Below are 21,264 nucleotides of genomic sequence, written 5' to 3' on the forward strand. Positions count from 1 at the left end.
CACTGTTAACAAATAACAAGTTTCTATTATTGCATGAATTGGATTAATCATTTAATCTTTGTATAATAAGTGGACAGCAGATTAAAATGATAAAAAAAATTATTTGCAAACATCATGATGCAGGTAAAATAGTATTATTATGTAATAAACGGTAGAAGAAACTGAATTGTCATAAATAATATTCTGTCGAGCACGTTGATGAACGAATCTAATCCCATACCTGCTATCAAATATGCACCAAATGACCAAAATCATTTACAGTGCTGATTTAGCATCCTTCGTTTAGCAGTTACTATTGGCAATTGGCAACACCACCCAAGTGATGTTTAATGTATAGCTGTATATTAAACAATAAACAATGAGAAACCAGAATGATTCACGTGAATTTCTAAACCTCAGGTAAACGTTAGGACACTCAATTTGGTACGATAATCAACAAAGTATTAATATATATTAATTCTTATGGCAATCCAGATACAGTATGTAGTTATTCGAACTTGATAAGTAATTTCCAGCTTGAACCTAGAGTATACACACCTTTGTAAATACTTCGAAGGAGAGTTTTATCCTCATAACTACGTAGTTTTATCAGACTCGAATGAAATTACTTCTTGCAAAGAATATATTAATTCTTATTAAATATATATTATATTTAATAACATCAGGAATGCATTGACATATACTATTATTGAGTTGTTATATCTAAATTATTAGTTATATTAAATTTATATACGAGCATCTCTGTCTGTGTCCAAATATGTAAAATTGGTGGAGAAATAGCAAGAAGTGCACGTGAACCTTTATATGCAAAGTTCGAGGAGCTGAGTGTCTTTGCAGCTAAATACCTTGGAGCCACACATTGTTTCACTGTCAGTAGCTGAGTCCGAAACCATTGATTTAAAAAAAAATATAGAACAGAGAGGAAGAGAGCCAAATGGGTTTGGGAATGAGAAGAGAGTAGAAACAACCGAGAGAGAAACACATAGAAAAAGGAAGCATAGCCAACCTGTTCAAAACCATGATGCAAGGCTGTGAGGTTGAGGCCATAGGCATAAGCTACACGATCCACACACACAAATCGGAGAACCCTTTTAAAATCTTGAGCAAATCTGCACAAGAACAACTTGACACTGAACAAGATGGTAAAAAAGAAGCAGCAGAAGAGGAAGCACAAGTTGAACAAAGTTGCAGTGGTGGAGTAAGGCATGTTCTGAAGAATGTGAGTTTCCAAGCCAAGCCATGGGAGATCCTAGCAATAGTTGGGCCAAGTGGAGCTGGAAAATCATCGCTGCTTGAGATTCTTGCTGGTAAACACAGCCCTCAAAGTGGAACGGTGTTTCTGAACCACAAGCCTGTAGACAAAGCTCAGTTCAGGAAGCTTTCAGGGTATGTCACACAAAAGGACACTTTGTTTCCTTTACTTACAGTTGAAGAAACCCTCATGTTTAGTGCAAAGCTGAGGCTGAAGCTTTCTCAAGAGCAACTTTGCTCCAGGGTCAAGTCACTGATTAAGGAGCTTGGACTTGACCATGTTGCTGCCACTAGAATTGGTGATGATAGGCTCCGAGGCATATCTGGTGGTGAGAGGCGCAGAGTCTCCATTGGTGTTGAAGTCATTCATGATCCAAAAGTGCTGATTCTTGATGAACCAACCTCAGGGCTTGACAGTACTTCAGCTTTGCAAATAATTGACATGCTTAAGGTCATGGCTGACACAAGAGGGAGAACTATAATCCTCAGTATCCACCAACCCGGGTTCAGAATAGTGAAGCTGTTCAATTCATTGTTGCTGTTGGCCAATGGAAGTGTTTTGCACCATGGAACTGCTGATTTGCTTGGTGTGAATCTAAGGCTGATGGGTTTGGAACTTCCTCTTCATGTCAATGTAGTTGAATTTGCCATTGAGTCCATTGACACCATTCAGCAGCAACAGAAATGTGTGCCTGTTCAGGTAGAAACTCCAAGGCAACTACCAGGGACAATGCAACAACAGAAGAGAGGTGGTGATGGTGAAGCAGGTGAGGGTAGGAATGGTAAGTTCACTTTGCAACAGCTGTTTCAGCAATCCAAGGTAATTGATGAAGAAACCATGTATGCTGGAATGGATTTCACTTGTGAGTTTGCTAATTCTAGATTGAGAGAAACTATGATTCTCAGTCATAGGTTCTCCAAGAACATATTCCGTACAAAAGAGCTATTTACATGCAGGACAGTTCAGATGCTGGTTTCTGGGCTGGTCGTGGGGTCCATCTTTTGTAACCTTAAGGATGATATAGTGGGAGCTTACGAAAGGGTGGGTCTATTTGCTTTCATATTAACGTTTTTGTTGTCAAGCAGCATAGAAGCTCTACCAATTTTCCTGCAAGAAAGGGAGATTCTAATGAAGGAAACATCTTGTGGAAGTTATCGTGTGTCATCCTATGCTATTGCCAATGGCCTAGTTTACTTGCCATTTCTTCTCATCCTAGCCATTTTGTTCTCAATGCCCTTGTACTGGCTTGTAGGGCTCAACCGGAACTTCTTGGCTTTTTTGCACTTTCTGTTGCTGATATGGCTGATTCTTTACACGGCCAATTCAGTTGTGGTGTGTTTCAGTGCTCTGGTGCCTAATTTTATTGTTGGGAACTCAGTGATTGCTGGTGTCATAGGGTCATTCTTCTTGTTCTCTGGATACTTCATATCAAAGCAGGAAATTCCAAAATACTGGATTTTCATGCATTATATATCCTTGTTTAAGTATCCCTTTGAAGGGCTCCTGATCAATGAGTTCTCCAACTCGGGAAAGTGCTTGGAGTACATGTTTGGGGCATGTGTGAAGAGTGGAGAGGATGTGCTTAAAGAAGAAGGGTACGGGGGAGAGAGTAATAGATGGAAGAATGTTGGGGTCACTGTGTGCTTCATCTTGGTTTACAGGTTCATTTCTTATGTTATTCTTAGATACAGATGTTCCCAGATGGGATTTGGCAGGGTTGTCACCAACTAAATGTCTATGGTGACTCTTCCTCTCTCTCTCTCTGATTCACGTGTCTTGGATGTTTCTAATAGCAACCAATGAAGATATTCTCAACAAAAAAATAGCATAAAAAATTATAGGTTTGGTGAAAGCCAACAAATTGTACTAACACGATATTATGTTGGTTTTTGCTTTACATGATTATTTAATTCACAACATTGTGTTTCTCTTCTGTTCTGTATTCCTTCTTCCCTCATTTTATATCATCTCAGGCTTGGCCAATGCCACTGGCTTTGTCCTAAAATAAGATGAAAATAGGATTATGCAATAACTAAACAGCTACGCCAATTGGGTATGAATGAACTGAGTACCTTTCTTTTATGTCTTCAGCAAAAAAAAAAATCTTTTATGCTAAATTATTGAGCATTTACAACAGTATGGCGCATAAGCAATTGGCAAATGCTGCATGAATTATTCCCAATTCACTTGTCCCAGAGTATTCATCTTTACTATTATTTGTAAAAATCACAAATACTAATGCCTAATATAGAAGATGCATCCGTTCTGTTTGCTATTATTGTTCTGGCAATCAAGCTGAGCTATTATCAATAACAATGGATCACGTGTTTAACCAACAGAAGATTTCATTCCAGGTTCAGCAGCTAAGCTGAACACAGTACACTACTTCTAAACCACAATTTCGGTGGACTACTTATCATGAATTTCTGGCCTATACCCAAATTTTAAGGAGGGGGGTAAGATTTTCACTAGACAGATATCCAAAAGCACTAACCAAAAAGATTATGCATGTATAAATAATTGCAATATGTACATGCACGTCCTCTGTAATGTAAGATTAGTTTAGATTCACTGGTCGTCAACACGCCATAGGTTTTATCATCAAGTGCCACATAACCAGCAACTATCTTATCTTTTCTGTGAACACTCACAAGTAAATACATTTTCTTCTTTTGATGGTGTCTTTCATCTTTCGCCGTGAAAAGTTGCAAACTTACACTGACACGATCCGCATTGCCCCGTCTTTTTCCTGCCCTCAGTCTCCCATCACATTTCCCTATCTACCAAGCCCAGCAAAAATATCTGAAATTCAATGGAATGCTACTTTCATTGCTTATCCTTTCACTTTCTACTGAGCAACTGGTTTGAAAGAGAACTGAGTTAAAACTCATTCATCACTATCATGTAAGAGGGCCCCTCTTACTTTGGTCCTGTGGAAGAAAAGGGTGAGTGAAGTATACTATGATGATAGCAGTAGACAGTAATACCAGAATTAAGGTTAATAAGCTAGTAAGAAAACTTGCCTACGATGTGCTGGCACCTTACGATTCTTGACTTTCGTAGCACCTGTATCCCAAGCAGCTTGCTTATCTGCATGTCATCAGGAAGGTGAAAAACAAAAATTTCATTAACGCTTGAAGGAATAAAATCCAAGAGATGGTTAAAAGTCTTGTTTTAAGTTAAAACAAGCCAAAAAGCACTTTGCAATACAAGCAACAGTAAAATATAACCAGAAGCTTCCAAACATATTCCAGAATATTCTAAGTGGGGATGGAAGTTGCATTTCTTCTCTTAAAGAAAATAGATCCAAGAAGACTGTTACCATTTTCCTAGCAGGAGAAATAGTTAAATAACTAAAAAAAAAGGACAGACCTGATAATTCAAAAAATTTACTTAGTCAGCCTCTCAGCCTTGAGACATTTTATTCACAAGCTCACCATGTATACCATAGTACCACAGAGAAGTTGGTAAAACCTTCAACCGAGATAATTTTGGAACTACTTTATCAGCAAAAGACCGACCCTTCAGACTGACAGAATACATAACACACCTGGAGAGTTTTGCAATCCGTCAGTAGAAACGCCATTCTCTGAGTTGCTAATCTTGAAACTTTTGTCGCTGTTCCAGTTGTATGGCTTCATTTCTTTCCTGATAGGTATAGAAAGAGTGCTCATATTAAGCTTACAATGATAGGGGGGAGAGGGGGGAACCTAATTTTATTAACTTTACTAGCAGCAAATGGATGAAAGTTAAGACTTCCCCAGACACCTAAGAATAACAAATTTATCTAATTATAATATTTTTTTGGGGTTAACTCGAAGGTGAAATATAGCAAAAGTTATCCATATAAAAAATAGCAGTGATACAGAAGAATGTGTGTGCATTTGCATGCTACAGAAAATTCAAATCATTCCATCATGAACATGGTCAATGAATTCATGACATGAACAACAAATTATCAATACCGGAGAAGTGATATAGTCCTACCAATTTATCAGAGATTAAGGGCGGCAATGGCAAGCTTTTTAAAAAAAATTGACTACTTTTTTTATAGTTAAAGCAACTCGTATCTTCCAATTACCACTAAATAATCCAATCTTTTTACCAAATAAAAGAAAGAATTAATTACAAGGATATGTTGTATGATACAACTAGGCAACAAAGAAAGATAAATTGTGTTCATCTAACAAATTACAACAATAGTTGGTCCAGTGATCAAGAGTAAATTTCAGAATGACAACTAACGGAACTAAAATGACATTTTTTTACAACTAATAATGAGCTTTCAATGCCAAAGTTATAGCCTATAAATTCAACATAATCTATATAACATTTATAAACATTATTAGAAAGAACCAAACAAAAGTATGTAAGACCCAAGATTCAAAGAATTGATGCAATATGAAAGGGATGGCCACACCTTTTTCAAGAGAACACTCCATGCTTTTGATTTCAAATGCCTCAGACAGGCTCGAGCAAAAATTTGACTTAACTTCCATAGCAGCAGCGGAGTCCACAAGTTTGATAAGAGGAATGGTGATCAAAGGCATTCCTTTTGATTTCTGAGCTACTAATTTTGCATGACTAACAACACCTGAAAACAAAGAGCAGTGACAAATCAGGATGCTTCCCTAAAGTGATTCCTAAAAAAATAAAAAATATTAAAATTTTCAAAGGAAAGAAGCAAAGAGTAGAAGTAGATAGGGCACTAACCAGTAACTACCATAAGAGCTTGAATCTAGCTCTAGAAGCAGCTTCAGATCTTGTGACTTGAGGGATGTTACAAAATAACCAGCAAACTCTGACCAAGAACCCCCTATTCTAACAATATCCCTCTGCACAAAAGGGAAACAGATATTACAAACAAAATCATAAAACTACTGCTATTTTCAGAAATTTGAAGCAAGCTAACACAATCTATCAAGAAAAAAAACTGTTTGAACCAACACTATGAAGTATAAACATTGTTTCTTGAACAGAGAATAATAATGGTGATGCAAGTGAGGGTGATTAGGAATGCTGACAATGTCCTAAAGCATGGAAAGCGAAAGACGAGTTTCCCAGGCGTCATAGATATTGGTGACATGAATTACAAGGTGAGAAGAATCAGGGGAATAGGCGTGGAAGAAAAAGGGACGAGAACTTTGAGAAGCCCACTCCACTTCCACTTTGGGTTTACTGAAAATAGGATCGAAGTCTTCAAACGCCATTCCAAGTCAAAATTGAGCAGGGAAATATGAAGCTAATAGAACCAACCCAAAATTGGGAAGTGAGGAAAAACAATCAAAATTCAAAAGTTCCACTTACAATAGCCTTTCATTATATCACATAACATGTGTCCAGTTTTGTGGAGTGTGGGGAACATTTGGTTGAAGTGAAAATAAAAAGGAACTTGGTTTATTTTCGCAGAAAATAAGGAAGGAAATATTAAAATACATAAAAATAGTTTTGACTTGGTTTGGAGAAAAAATTAGAATTAGTAATATGTTTGAGTAAGATTTGACAGGATGAAAATAAAGAAAATAAAAATAAAAGAGAAATATTTAAATTAAAATAAAATGTGAAAAATAAGAAACGCACCTGAAATTCATTTTATTTTTTCATATTCTTCCTTCTACCAAAGGGTAAAAAGTGTCAATTATTCTTAAAGACATTAATGTCCTTGACATAAAAGGCTTGTTCATGTTGAGAACCAATAGGATTGGCTTGGTGGTGGGGTTACTTAGGCTAGTTCCATGAAGAATTAGACCTAATGATAGGAGGTTGGGATAGCCACATAAAAATTTAGATTCGATTTTTACTGTTGTTATTGTAAAAAAATGCATGTTTAATTAATTTATATTTTAATATTATTAAAATAATAATTAACATTAAATTAAAATAAATTTTCTTAATATTTTGTTACATCTTTTTTTAAGGACATTTATGTCATTTTATAAATATATATTTTTCTTTCATCTCATTTTCTTTTCAATCGAACCGTGAAATAAAATTTTACAAAAGAAAATTTTTTATTATTTATATTCTTATCTGACTCTATGATTGTCTTGAATGATACTAAAAGAAAAATAAGAAAAGAGAAATCTTTTATCTTTCTTTCTACTTTCTTTTAACAAACTACTAAATCGTCATCTCATTTCCTCCCCCACCAGTGGCAGCATAACTATCGCGATTTAGTCAAATGCTAGTCTCTGTTGTATATATTCAAAGGTTTTTTTTTGGGGTCTGCAAAGGTATATGACTATTATTCTCAATCTCATCGGATACCTATTATTCAGAGGTTTACAAATACTATTTCGGAGCAAACAAAATAACAATCATGTTTTCAAACTCGTTGTTCTTCTTTTTTTCGCAACCACCAATTAAGCCAAGCAAAATGAATCCTACTAATAAGTTGATTAAATTCTACGTGCCTAATATATAAAATTAAATTTCTTATGCATGTCTTTTCTTCTTCAAAAGGTTATGGACTTTCCAGCATATTAACTCTGAATGGTGACGTAAGAAAAACTCTGAATGGACCAAGTGGCGAATCAAATATTTACTTCATATGAAATACTTTTAATTTACTGCTTTTAACATTTCGCATATAACAAATATTTTCTCTGAATGGAAATTTATCATTAGAGTAATATTATATCCTGTTACTAATCTTTCTGCAAATCATCTTACTAAAACAACTAAAACCGATTTCCATTGAAGTGGAACGAATAATTGAAATGGAACTGAATTTACAAATTCTTTAAATAAAAAAAAACGAAAACAAGGTGAGCTTTTATTGATTCATTAAAATATATCAATTGAACATGAATGCAAAAGGTAAACAAAACCCAACTTTTGGTTTACATCAAATTTCATGCCCCTATAAATGGTACATAAAAGGATGATTAAACCTCAATGATATTCACTAAAAGCAAGATCAAAATAACGTAAACAATTTTCACTAGCAATGACTCATGCGCATCCTCAAAATTGTTGCAAATTTCGTAACATTTATGTAGGCTCCAAATAAACTGACCATTCAAATCGCATATTCCCATAGAAAAATTTTCCATGAAAGTATTAAAGGGGTACAACATGATTAAACTCAGTTAAATTTAGCTAAAGGTCACTCCCTTGCCGCTTATAATTTCACCAATGCGGTAGAATTTCTCTGTTTCACCTCTGTTCTCGAGTATTCTATTAGCTGCCTCTGGACCAACTACCAGGATCATCCCTATGCCCATATTAAAAGTCCGTCTCATCTCAGAGTCTTCAATCTTCCCAGCCTAACGTGAGAGGTTATCAATATAGCGTTATATACTTTCGTTTCCAAAATAAAATTTTGAAGACCAGATTAAAATATATAATTGTTGATAAGAAATGAAAAATAATTTATTTCCTGCTAAAGTATATTTATTCAGGGAACGTTAAAGAAAGATGTACCTCCTGAAGCCACTTAAACACTGCAGGCACTTCCCATGACCCATCATATATCACAGCTCCGAGGTCTTCCGGAAAAACTCGGGGTATGTTATCTGTGAAACCACCACCGGTGATGTGGGCAATTCCTTTCACCCCTCCCTTGCTAATTAAGTCAAGTACCTATTTTGAAAAAACAAGAGTATGTCAAGGGAAGGAATTAAAAATTAAAAAAGAGGTATTTTTAAGTATGTCATAAAGAATATCAATCACCTGTTTAACATAGATAACAGTTGGGGCCATCAAAGCCTCTGCAATTGTAACATCACTACCAGGAAGTTGATCTTTCAGTGAAAGACCACTTTGAGCAAGCACTCTGTTAAGATATATTAGTACATCTGACTCTCAGTAACTGATAATTTAATAAAATCTTATAGATTCTATACTCAAAACTAACCTTCTTACAAGTGAGAAACCATTAGAGTGAACTCCACTAGATGGAAGACCAATAATAATATCACCAGCAACAATGTCTGACCCATTGATTACAGAATCTTTCTTCACAATGCCAACTGCACAGCCACTAAGATCGTACTCACCTTCTTTATAGAGACCAGGCATCTCTGCAGTCTGAGAAGGATATAAAATTAACTATAAGTGCAAAAGGAGAAATATACAAAAAAAAACCATACTATCTCTTTATCATATCTATATTTGCAGGCAGCTGAACATATGTATAAGAAAGCATATTTATTTATTACAGCAGAGAGATTGGTAGCAATATATTCATGTACTTAATCATCTTGACAATAATGTAAGATCGCAAAAATCAAAAACAGATTCAATCTGAATAAATCAAGATCCAAGAATCCATGCACCATTTAAACCAGCAAAGGATGACTAGTATAGTAGTATTTAGACATGCAATAAAACACCAAATCAAAGAAACTTTAACAATCATTGCTACTAGGCATGCCAAATTTGTAGTAAAATCATTCAGAACAAGGTCTTCCTCTATACATTTCAATATTTTCTCAATGAAGCCTTTGTTTTATTACTCTTCTCACAATACCAAGACACCTCATAGTAACTGCTGCTCCAACTTTTTCTCTCCCCAAGCATTTGTCCCCCAAATCTTACCTTTTCTTGTATATATCCAATCATTCACCTAAGTACCCTTAATATCTGAGACTTGCAATAAGTTTTAAAAAAACGATATTTTTAGCAACGAATGCTGCAGTTACTTCAGTGTCAAACCTGAATTCATGACAACATGGCATGGCAAAGACCAGCGCGCATCCAATTTGATACGGTGAAAAAACAAACCACAAAACATATCAATTACCTCTCCTCCTAACAGAACACAATCAGATTGCTTGCAACCATCAACAATGCCTTTTATAACCTGAAAAAGAGGACATTAAAAGAGTTGTGAGCGAAACACAAACAAGCTTTCACGGCACACTCAAAGTTCAATCGAAGGGACACATCCATTACCTTTTCAGCAACGTTCACATCAAGGTGGCCAGTGGCAAAGTAATCAAGAAAAAACAAAGGCTTCGCCCCCGAAGTAACAATGTCATTCACACTCATCGCAACCTAAACAGCACAAACAACACATAAAACTCCAAAGCCAAACACAGACGCAGACGCAAAAATCAAAAATCATTTTCCATAAAAACTTTACCAGGTCAATCCCGATAGTATCGTGAATTCCAGTTTCGAAGGCAAGCATCACCTTTGTCCCCACGCCATCGGTACCAGCAACGAGGTACGAGTCACCTATTCAGAAAACAAGTTAAATCAAAATCCAATTATAAGTAACGAAAAGAAAGAGTGAAAAATAAAAAAAGAAGTCAAACAGTACCGAGAGGAAATAAACCGCCGAAGCCTCCAATCCCTGGCGCCATCTTCGCTATCCTGCGCACGAGTTCGGAGCCGGCGTCGATGTCCACGCCGGCGTCCCTGTAAGTAAGACCTTGAGTAGCTTCCACGACTATTCTGTTGGTCTTATTCGACCTCGACACTGATGAAACGGCGCCGTAACGACCGATTGGAGTGAGAAAACTGAGGCTTGTTGTGGCGGTGCCGTTTGACTTCCCGGAATTAGGTTTCGCTGAAGCTGCTGCCGTTGCTGCGGCGAAACAACGCGATATCTCGGCGCATGTTGAGAAGCTCATTGCTAAGACCAGAGAAGATGTATAAATACGAACTGTGAGAGAGAGAGAGAGGTGGCGACGGTGGCGGAGATGGATGGAGATACGGTGGCGAAGGGAGGCCGGGAAAAAGCGCGCCCTAAATTATGGGTTTATAGAAAGGAGAGATTCTCTTTCAGGGGGTGTGCGAATAGAATAATTGAAACAACGCCGTTTTGGTTAAATGAAAGGATAAGTTCGTTCGCATTAGAATAAAATAATCAGGTGACAAAGGAGTTTGATAGGTAAGATTTTGAAATTTGGATAGGATGATCGTAAACTTCAAAGTATATGGCTCTGTCAAGATGACACTATAATGAATACATGAACAGTATTAGTAGTATATTTTAGGTTTATTTTTTTAAAGAGAATATTATCGGTTAAATCACTAAGTTATTTTAAAAAATATGTATTTTAATTAATTTTGAATTAGGTCCTTAATTTTATATATATATATATATATATATTTAATTAATTTCTTAGATTTTGATAACATAAGATACAATCATATCTTACCATAAAAAAGAAAAAAAAAAGAGTTTTAATAACCTGATCGAATCTATTTTTCATATCCTCCCATTTGAATTTAAATTTAACAATAGATATTTATTGTAATATTTATCAAGCTTGCCGGCATGACTTCGGTGTTCTAGTTACTTCTTTAAGCTGCTATATATTAATATAATATGACATACTTGAATAACCCTTTGCATACGGAATGACCTAAGACTTGATTGTGTTTAATGTAGAAGAATGATTTATTATTTAGCAAAAGAACATGCATTTAAATTTTTTAGTGTGCAAATTTTTTTTGAATCAATAGTTACACGTTAAGAACAACATTAATTTCTAAAGGAATAGATTGGAGGATATGATGACAAAAAAATCACATACTTGAATTTACAGTTACCAAGCCTGTGGTAAATAAGATATATAGTATCTCTCAAAAAAAAGATATATAGTAATTTAGTTAAAAATAACCTTTTGTAGCAAGCAAGAATCCGCACTCACAGTATTAAATTTAGCTTGGTATCCAACCTTTTTTATAGCCAACATACATAATCGACCTTCACTTTTCGGTGCATAAAAAAAAGAAAGTTTATTTTGCATGGCTAGCGATACGACTTCAAGAACTGAATGATTCTTTAAGTTGAAAACGAAATCATTACAGATATTCCAAAGGAACCAAAGAGTGATCCCATTATCCCAAAGATCAGATTCCATCTGATATTTAGATTAGCTTGTAGCCAGTTAGATAAGCCCATGATAATATATATATATATATATAAAATAAAAAAATAAAAAAACTTACTCCACTGGAAAAGAAAATAAACGTTGTTTTACACATACAAACATTTTATTACAAGTCTCAACAATTAATCTTTCACTTTGTTCTTATTGAAACCAATTATATTGCAAATACATCGATACAAAAACATATATAAATTTCACCTAATTGTTCTTTCATTGAAAACGGAAGAGTGGAATGGAACTCTACGACCTCCTAGTTTCTATTTAGCGAATTAGCAATAAATGAAATAAATTGGATAGAAAATAATAATTGGTCTTCCTAGGCCAATTAACCTAAACATCTTATTACAAAGAGTTCGTTCCACGTAAGAAAATCCGATACCATACTCTAACCCAAAAAGCTCAGGTTTATGGGTCTTCCCCTTACTTATATGGTGTTCAACCTTTCCACTTTTATTCGATGTGGGACTTTATGTCACACTTGTAACCCAACACATGCCAAGGTCATCAGTTAGTAAGTCTAGATTGTACTAACAAACATGTAGCTACAAAGAAGATTGAAACGAACCGTTTCACTTATAAAAAAAATATTAAAATAACAAAACTCACTCCCCCCCTCAGCTTAAAACTCCCGAGACCTTTCTCCATCTCTCCTTTCCCAAAAATTTAATCTCTCAATCTTTCACCCATCCCCTTCCATTTTTCCAAAATTTTAAAGCTTCTTGCATCCTCGGGTCTTTCCAAGCACAAGAATGTGACTAGAGAAAAGGGGGTAACACTACTTTTTTCCTTGGATTTCTCTATTTGATCTCTTTAAGATAAATGTTTAGGACTCATTGTATTAGATGAGTATTTATAGCACTAATTAGTTATGGGTTGTATGAAAAGGGGTAGATACTAAGTAGTAGGGATTTATTGTGGTTTCCTCAAAACCCTAGGTTTGCTAAAATTGGGGATTTTGTCTAAACCCTTGTTCTATTATTTTAAATGTTTAGATCTTGTGAAAAATACGGTGATTGACTTTCCCAGCAACAGTGGAAGACATTGATTGCGTTCTTTAGGTGAATAGCTAATTTACTCAGCGACGTTTTTAAAGTTCCTTTGGGAGAAGCAAATAAATTTCAGAATATATATCTTTGGTGAGCTTCGAATTTTATATTGAGATTTTGATAATATATATAAGGATGAATGTTGGAGTATTGGTTTATTTTATTTATTGTGAGTTCATGATTATATTTGTCGTTTGTTACAACAAAGAGATAATGTAGCCTATGAGTTGATTTCTCATAGTATAATTATATTGTCGTTTGCTACAACGAAGAGATAATGTAGTCTATGAGTTGATTTCTCATAGTATAATTATATTGTTGTTTGCTACAACGAAGAGATAATGTAACCTATAAGTTGATTTCTCGTAATATAATGATTGTGTCGTTTGTTACAACGAAGAGATAATGTAGTTTATGAGTCAATTACTCATAGTATATTTACATGGATGGAATGAGATATTTACATTGATGGAATAAGATATTTACTTGGAATGAAAAGACTCATGCTAAATGGTTTTCTCCTTCCTGTCCGCTTTGTATATTATGCTCTCACTAAGTCCTTCTGACTTACCCCTGTTTTTATTTCATTTTTCTCAGACTTCCTAGGATTTGCTGATGTACCCAAAAATTTGATTATCTTTTGGTAGGTCTCTTTTGTGTCTGATGAACATTTTGGTTGTAACTCAGTACAATGCGCTACACGGGACAAGGTAGTAATAGATTTAGGGAGAATTCCTTCATTTTGAAATTTAAATGATTCTCTCTTATAAACATGATGAAGATGTACTTATGATATTTTGAGACACTTGATGATTAGTATTTATAATTAACATTGTTATTAGTGGATTTTGGATAATATGTTAAGGGTTTGTGTTGTGACCTGAAACCTTGATATTAAATGGATGGAATGAGATATATTTATATAGATTTGTCTAGATATATTATGTGTTCTTTTACGGATTATTTTGTATAAGATAAGTTGATCAGACTAAGTAAGTCATAATCTGTGCGTCGATCATGGTCTAAGAATGGGTCGTAACAAAGATGGTACTCCCAAGACTAAGAAACCAAGTGCACTCTTCAGGTATGATAGAGATTTGGGTATTATGGGGTGTCTAAGTCCCACACCATATAGTACGGACGGTATGCTCAGTGGAGTATTTAAGTGACTTGGATCTCCCCCCCTTGGCGGCTAGCTTTAAAGGGAGGGCTCCCCAAGTCTTGAGTGCTTATCAGTACGAAAGCAGGGGAACCAGAGTCCATTAGCATGCTTAATTGCTTATTACCTTTAGGGTGGATGAGGGGACCCCATCACTTTGTCTTATTAACAACCACCATTAAATAGCAAAATTCCATCTTTTCTTTGTGGGTACAGTGTAGCAGACTAGCAGCAGAAACTTATTGGCCAAATGAGCTGTTCAACCTCATTCTCTGAAACAACTTTATAAAGATAATTACCCAATAAACAACAGGTATAGCATAACAATGATGATAATAGAGATGCATTCATAGAGTAGCAGCAAAAAGTAATTGTAATGAATTTTTAAGAACAGAACAAAAAGAATCTACCTTTACTTCTTGAAGAAGACATGACAGTTTGATGGTATAGAGTTTCTGGAGATTCTGCAGGTATAGAATCTACAGCTGCCACATCCTTGGTATCAAATTGAAGTTTTGTTCCATTTTCTGTGATGGGGGTTGTGGATTTTTCCACACCTTTTTTCGGTGTTGGTGTTACTTTACTTCTGGAAGAAGGCATGACATTTTGATTGTATTGAGTTTCTGGAGATTCTGTAGGTGTAGAATCTACAGCTTCCACACCCTGAGTATCAAGTTGAAGTTTTGTTCCATTTTCAGTGATGGGGGATATGGATTTTTCCACACCCTTTTCCAGTGTTGAAGTTCCCACTGATTCAATTGGGGCTTCCACAGGAAATTCTACACACGTATTTATAGAAAAAAAAAAACCCTCAACATTCAGTTAATAACACAAAATAATTACAAAACACAAACAGAAAATGGTAACAAATCCAACAAGTAAGTAAATTATTAGTCAATAGAACAGGGAGAAAATGATCCTATAAGAGGTAAAAGAAATGCAAATGTCAAACTTGTTCACCATTGCATTAGGGAAATTGGTATATGGTTGTATACACTTGCAATTAACAGTGATTATAGTTTACCACGGAAATTCTATAAGGCCAAAAGCAATAATTATTTTGTAAGTAATGCTTCATCATATGGGGATATCAAGCTCCGTATCAATTAGTCAAATCAGTTCAAGAAGCACATACGACAAGATGGCCATATCAGATTCCAAGATTTAAGGTATTGATGTCAATATCTGGACATGCTAAAAGAATATAGATATAAACATTCCTCCTAGAAAGATCTTCTGTATCTACTCTAGAAGCAGCTTCCATTTTAGATTTTGCTGAAATACAACATAAATTGTTTTTAAACTCAAAAGCAGTTTGCACCAAGGTACAAGGGAGAGAGAAAGAGAAATGATTGACGTCATTATGTATATCCCTGGCTGGAATACAAACCTGAAGGTAAGCGATACCATTCTTGAGCTGATCTTAAAGTCATGGCAATTATTGGATTTCTCTCCCATGTCCACAGTAACATGGTAAGAATAACAAGAATAACCAGAGCCAGGGAAATATGCCTCCCTCTAAAGCTATAACTATTTCCCCCTTTCATTTGTGCTTAATTGCTTCTCCAAATACAGATCTTTGACTCTCTGTCTATACATTCAGGAAATATCCATCACACAATTTCTCCAGAAATCCTTCTTGTTCCAGAGGCTTATCTGTGTTAAGTGTAAGAATGAATGAATCAGAAAGACAAATAAAAACATGAAAAATAAAAATACATGGGGGCTGGACTCCAGTATCCTGGAAAAGAAGTATATATGTCTGTTCATTTTATCTTTCTTTCTAAGGGCCGGCTTAAGGTTCATAAGGCTTGCCGAAAAAAAGTTCCAGAATTTTTTTTTAGTATTAATATATCTAAAAATTAATAATAAAAATTTAGTTAAAATCAACAATTTAGATATAACTTATTTATTGAAAAAAGAGTTTTTTAAAGTTAAAAGTAATAAAAATTTAATTAAGATAGAAAATGTCTCAACAAAAATTAAATGGATTGACATTATTATCTATTGAAAAAAAATATTAAATAAAATTAATTACGATAATTTAATTAATAATTTTACATCACAAAAAATTTAAAAAATTAATTTTAAATAAAATAATAATAATTTTAATAAATTATTTTATGAGTAAATAAAATACTCCATTTTTAAACTTTCAAATCCTTGAAACCAACCTAAACAATTATCTCAATTTCCACTTCTTTTACCTCCTTCCCTTTTCTTTACTTTCACTTTCTTCCCTAAATCAAAACACTTTTTATGTTTCCTTGTCAATGTTCACATGCAAACCATGTTACTGTGAAGTACAAACAAACCAAAATCCCCACTAGGTGCCAAACTGCCAAGTCCAGTCTCATCCCCCCAAGCAAACATGTAACAATCATTTCCTTAGAATCACATTTCATCTTCCACTAGCACGTGTTCACGTTCATAATCACACTCCACACACCACTGTCATGCACACTCAACCGATAACAGCTGCCATTGAGGTGGGCCCAAGGTTTCCTTTAGAACATAAATAGATTTTATTTTCATCAACCAAAAATCAAAGTGTGGATATATTAACAGAGGCCAGGCATATATCAAGAAAAAAAAAACCAAGCAATAACTCCATTAATTAATATTTCAATTTTCAACAAGATCTCCAATCATCCAAAATAAATGCCCAATATCCAAAAAATCCACACAATCTATATTGCCATATAAGCCGTTTCTGCATTCTAATTATCAAAACTCAACGAGAGGTCAATAATATATACACAATTGCATCACAGACCTTCAAATGCAAATGATCTACTCTTAATTTATAAGCGAAATTGAAGCTATAGAAATGAGGCGGAGTGTATGCAAGTAGTAAAAATAATAATAAAAAATAAATAAAAGCAATGACATAACAACCTGTGTTAGTTGCTCATGCGACTCGATAGGGTAGTGTCGGGTTTTTCACAACTTCAGATCCACTGCGTTAAGGATGGAAAAGACGAAGTTAGCCCTGAACTTGAAGAAGAATATGGTGCTGACTGGTTGTTTGGTTGATGAGGGATATTTGTGTCATTTAGGAAATTAAGGAGGGTATTATGTGAATCGTGATTTCGTATCATGATTAATTTTCACTTTTCACCTGAGATTCGGTGGCGTGAAAACAATTGCGGAGCAGCATGTTCAAAAATTAAATCTGGATCTTGACGCCTAATTTTTGTTTAACATGGTATTTTTTAACAATTAAAAAAAATATTCTGAGAAAATTAATATTTATTAAGAGATAATTTTACTCAATATATTTTTTTCTTTATTACTTTTAATAAATACATTTTGGCGTCTTTCAAGACAAAAATATTTATTAAAAAAAAATTAAAATACATTTAAAATTCTAATTAAAAAGTTAATTTGAAATTTTACAGACTAAAACTGTAATTATTTTGTGACAGAATAAGTATTACTTAAAGTAATATAAATAGGTAAGAAATTTTCCTTTACCCAAAATATAATAATAAAAAGTTACGTATTAAACATTATTGAGTTATAAGACACCTGATAACATTAGATAACATCATAAAATTATCAAAATGAATTAAAAAATCTAAAGTCCAAAACATATTAATCTAAGCTAAAACAAAAATAGTTGATTTTTCTTTAAAAAAAAACAAGAAAAATCCAAAGGGCAGACGAGTTATAATTGATTTAGTTGATATTTGAATAATAACAAAACAAATAACTAACACAATTTAAATTATTCTAGTATGTAAAAAATTTCATAACTCTTAAGAGTGAACAATAAAGTATACTTTTTTTTTAATCTCAAACTGTAGTTTATAAATACTTTTTTACTCTCAATTCACTACATACTTTTTAAACACAAAATTATGACTGTCATTGAGTTAAAAAAATACTTTAAATGTAATTATCTTAACATTGTTAACAATTTTATTTTATTGATTAATATAAAATAATTTCATCAAAAATGATAATTAATCTTAGTTGAAGATCATGAACATATAAGTAGATATTTTTTTTCTCTACACAATTTATTTTATATTTAATAATCAATAAAAATTTAAACTCATAATTATTTAGTTAAATAACACAAGTGACTACCACCACCTGTAGAAATTATTATTGTTGTTACGTTGTTAACAAATTGAAGGGCAAAGTATAGTGATTAGATAGAAGGAAATATCTAAGAAACTCTTACCCCTTATCTTTGACGGGGGCCTTGTTCCCAATGGTGGATCCACCTTATTGGGTGTGGGATAAATTATTCTCACAAGATTTCCTTTTTACATGATATATAATATAAAATAACATTTGTTTTTTGCTTTCATAAAAAAATAAATTTGCCCCTCGATTTTTTTTTCTTTAAATGAATGTAAAAAAATTATAAAAAATAAATTAATATTAATTTTGTGACTTGATCTTTTTAATTTTTTTATAGTATTGATGATAAAAAAAATCATATAATATTTTTAAAATATAAAAATATATAAACAACAATTATAGTTTATAAAAATATTTTAATTTTAATTTTCTTTTGCCTACATGTTATATATTTTATAAAAAATTATAATTTTTTTCCCACAAAAAGTTATAATATATGAAAAGTATCACACCACTTAAAAAATCAACAAAAACAACTTATAAGCATGATTTTTTCTTAAATTATAGAAAAATATTTTAAGATTTAGTTGAATTATCAATATCATCAAGTTAATTCAATTTGATACACACTTAAGAATATATATATATATATATATAAACCATTGATTCGACCACGAAAAGCATAGCAGCATTTTTTAAAATAAATTAATTAGAATAAATAATTATGTATTTTGAAGTCAAATTCTTTGTGGATGAATCCATTTGAGATACATTTTTGCAAATGTATCACTCGTTAGACATGCATACATGATGCATTGCATATGGAAAACCAACTCGTGACTTTCTTGAACACAGTTCGTATGACAGTTTGTCTCCAACCCATTGTTACTCATTATTACATTTCACTTTCCTTCCGCGTCCTTTTTATTCTTATTCCAAACTCCTAACCTAACCGATCCCTTATATTTAATATTATAATCCGTTTAATTCGTTAAAAATTAAGTTACGGAACATAATAAATATTCTTGCTATTCAATAAAAAAATGATAAATGTTTTTTTTCCTCGTTTGTATGACAAAATCTGTAATTTTGTTACTCCATATGGAACAATTCAAGATACAAAGTATTAAACATATGCATTCTTATTTTTATTTCCTCAATAATAAAAAAATATTAACTAACCAACTTAATTATTTAAAAAAATATCATATTTTTTAATTTTAATATTTTTCTCTCTCTTTATTTTTGATAAACACATTAAATTTAATTTTCTGAAAAAATAAATTAAATTTATATAAATTATATTAAGATAATTTATATTAGATATTTTAAAAAAATTATATTATTTTATTTGTGTTATCCATATTTTTCAAATGATATATAAGACAATAAATTATCATCTAACTTGTATTTTGATTCTTTATTTTTTATCTTGTAATCAAATCAACTTTTATTATAATTTCACATGTGTTTTATACATTTATTTTTTGTGTGTATGAATTAAATTAAATTATTTTTTTTAAAAAAACCACCGACCTCAAACATCTCTACCACTGGTGGGTTCCACGTTTTAGATCTAAGTGAGGTTGATTTGCAAACATATAAACAACCAATGACATGTACAAATTACAAACACGTTAGGAGGAATATTTATTTTAATAAACATTATATTTATAATATTTTTACCTTAAACATGTAAAAATTAGATATAGTAAAATTAAAGAACCTTAGTATATTGATTAAGGAATGTGAAACTTGATTGTAAATTTTAATAAAAAAAAAATCATACATTGATTCCTTAATTAGTATTTTTAATACATCGGTTAACAAGATTTCTAAAAATAATAAGAATATTTATTCTAATATAATTATTTTGATATATTTATATGAATCAACTTTATGTAATAATGTGTTTTTTTATATAAACATTAATTTTTTTTATTTTATTTACGAATATAGATTGAATATAGTAGTTGCTAAACTATTTTTTATATTGTTGTTCAATAAGAAATATAATTTTACTTTAATAACCTATGTTTATCAATAATATAAAAATTTATACTCCTTTATAACACTTAAAAAATCGCATTTATCCTTTAGAATTGTGTAAATTTGTGCTCAAAGATATCTCCTCCGATCCAATAGTTGAGACAGTGTATTAGGGTCAAGCTTTATTAATTGGTTGCACGTTGAGCCGTATGAATATTTTTGTCCCTCAAATTGTAGGCAACTGGCCAATATCACACCTCCTTTTCAATTTATTATGGCATTTGCTTGTGGAGATTCGAAAGGGAGACACCCAAACAGTATTTATACTTCCACCCCTTTAAAATATATTATTTCAGGTGTGGATCACTGCTGCTTAATTCGATTTATTAAAAAGATAGAGGAAGTATATCATGATACGCGAGCTTAGGGGATGAGTCTATCTAAATAAATCTCAACCATCTTATTCAAGTAAATAGTTAAAATTTAAATTAATTTAACTATTCGTATGTATATAATTGATATTTATTTTTCTAGTTTATAATGAATATTATCATTCAATTTATTTATTGAAAGTCTTCGTTTTTTATTTATGAAAATTTTGCAGTGAAACCTTTTTCATTGCTAATTACTAGCATTCTCCTTATTTGTGGGATAGAGTAAGAAAACTAAAATATAAAATTACTTTTTTTTAAAATAATTCCAAATATATAATAAGATATATCAAATGATTTTTTTAACTATTTAAGATAGTCAGTTGTCAAACCTTATCTGATAAACATAATATTTATCTAAACAGGAATTCATTATTTTAAAATGGGGAGATTTGTAAAGTAAGAAAACAACAATTTAATACATAAACGAAATTAGAATTAG

General features: G+C 32.5%; 3 protein-coding genes, 1 long non-coding RNA gene and 1 pseudogene across 5 annotated transcripts; 2 read left to right on the forward strand and 3 right to left on the reverse strand.

The window, feature by feature from the left end:
* The first annotated feature begins 770 nt into the window (after positions 1 to 770).
* Positions 771 to 3,185, forward strand: LOC114420918 (ABC transporter G family member 5-like). Its single transcript, XM_028386627.1, has one exon. It carries the CDS (start codon positions 1,019 to 1,021, stop codon positions 2,981 to 2,983), a length of 1,965 nt encoding a protein of 654 aa, XP_028242428.1. The 5' UTR covers positions 771 to 1,018; the 3' UTR covers positions 2,984 to 3,185.
* Positions 3,186 to 3,742: 557 nt separating this feature from the next.
* Positions 3,743 to 6,549, reverse strand: LOC114420919 (annotated as a pseudogene).
* Positions 6,550 to 8,136: 1,587 nt separating this feature from the next.
* Positions 8,137 to 11,112, reverse strand: LOC114420920 (phosphoribosylformylglycinamidine cyclo-ligase, chloroplastic/mitochondrial-like). Its single transcript, XM_028386628.1, has 8 exons — positions 10,521 to 11,112; positions 10,341 to 10,435; positions 10,151 to 10,252; positions 9,999 to 10,058; positions 9,111 to 9,283; positions 8,927 to 9,029; positions 8,678 to 8,836; positions 8,137 to 8,520 (listed from the first exon to the last, which is right to left on the reverse strand). The coding sequence occupies exons 1-8, from the start codon at positions 10,831 to 10,833 to the stop codon at positions 8,350 to 8,352; spliced, it is 1,176 nt and encodes a 391-aa protein (XP_028242429.1). The 5' UTR covers positions 10,834 to 11,112; the 3' UTR covers positions 8,137 to 8,349.
* A 1,210-nt stretch (positions 11,113 to 12,322) lies between these two features.
* On the forward strand, positions 12,323 to 13,814 carry LOC114420923. Its single transcript, XR_003668462.1, has 3 exons — positions 12,323 to 12,871; positions 13,095 to 13,238; positions 13,746 to 13,814. It is a non-coding gene; the product is annotated as an uncharacterized LOC114420923 (long non-coding RNA).
* Positions 13,488 to 16,073, reverse strand: LOC114420921 (protein trichome birefringence-like 16). Of its 2 annotated transcripts, none has more exons than XM_028386630.1 (3): positions 15,698 to 16,073; positions 14,718 to 15,086; positions 13,488 to 14,579 (listed from the first exon to the last, which is right to left on the reverse strand). In XM_028386630.1, exons 1-3 carry the CDS (start codon positions 15,852 to 15,854, stop codon positions 14,533 to 14,535), a joined length of 573 nt encoding a protein of 190 aa, XP_028242431.1. In that variant the 5' UTR covers positions 15,855 to 16,073; the 3' UTR covers positions 13,488 to 14,532. The 2 variants fall into 2 exon arrangements, with proteins under 2 accessions (XP_028242431.1, XP_028242430.1); XM_028386629.1 differs by having other exon boundaries at positions 13,488 to 14,588.
* Between the last annotated feature and the right edge of the window lie 5,191 nt (positions 16,074 to 21,264).

Source organism: Glycine soja, chromosome 8 (assembly GCF_004193775.1).
Source record: "Glycine soja cultivar W05 chromosome 8, ASM419377v2, whole genome shotgun sequence".
In the NCBI taxonomy this organism is placed as follows: domain Eukaryota; kingdom Viridiplantae; phylum Streptophyta; class Magnoliopsida; order Fabales; family Fabaceae; genus Glycine; species Glycine soja.

Coding starts and splice junctions, on each gene's coding strand:
- LOC114420918 (XM_028386627.1), top strand. CDS start 1,019: ATGATGCAAGGCTGTGAGGTTGAGGCCATAGGCATAAGCTACACGATC.
- LOC114420920 (XM_028386628.1), bottom strand. CDS start 10,833: ATGAGCTTCTCAACATGCGCCGAGATATCGCGTTGTTTCGCCGCAGCA. Junction 9,030..9,110: donor GGTTTCTCACTTGTAAGAAG/GTTAGTTTTGAG, acceptor ATATCTTAACAG/AGTGCTTGCTCAAAGTGGTC. Junction 8,837..8,926: donor CTGTTATCTATGTTAAACAG/GTGATTGATATT, acceptor TTTTCAAAATAG/GTACTTGACTTAATTAGCAA.
- LOC114420921 (XM_028386629.1), bottom strand. CDS start 15,854: ATGAAAGGGGGAAATAGTTATAGCTTTAGAGGGAGGCATATTTCCCTG. Junction 15,087..15,697: donor ATGGTATCGCTTACCTTCAG/GTTTGTATTCCA, acceptor ATACGTGTGTAG/AATTTCCTGTGGAAGCCCCA. Junction 14,589..14,717: donor GTCTTCTTCAAGAAGTAAAG/GTAGATTCTTTT, acceptor ATCTTTATAAAG/TTGTTTCAGAGAATGAGGTT.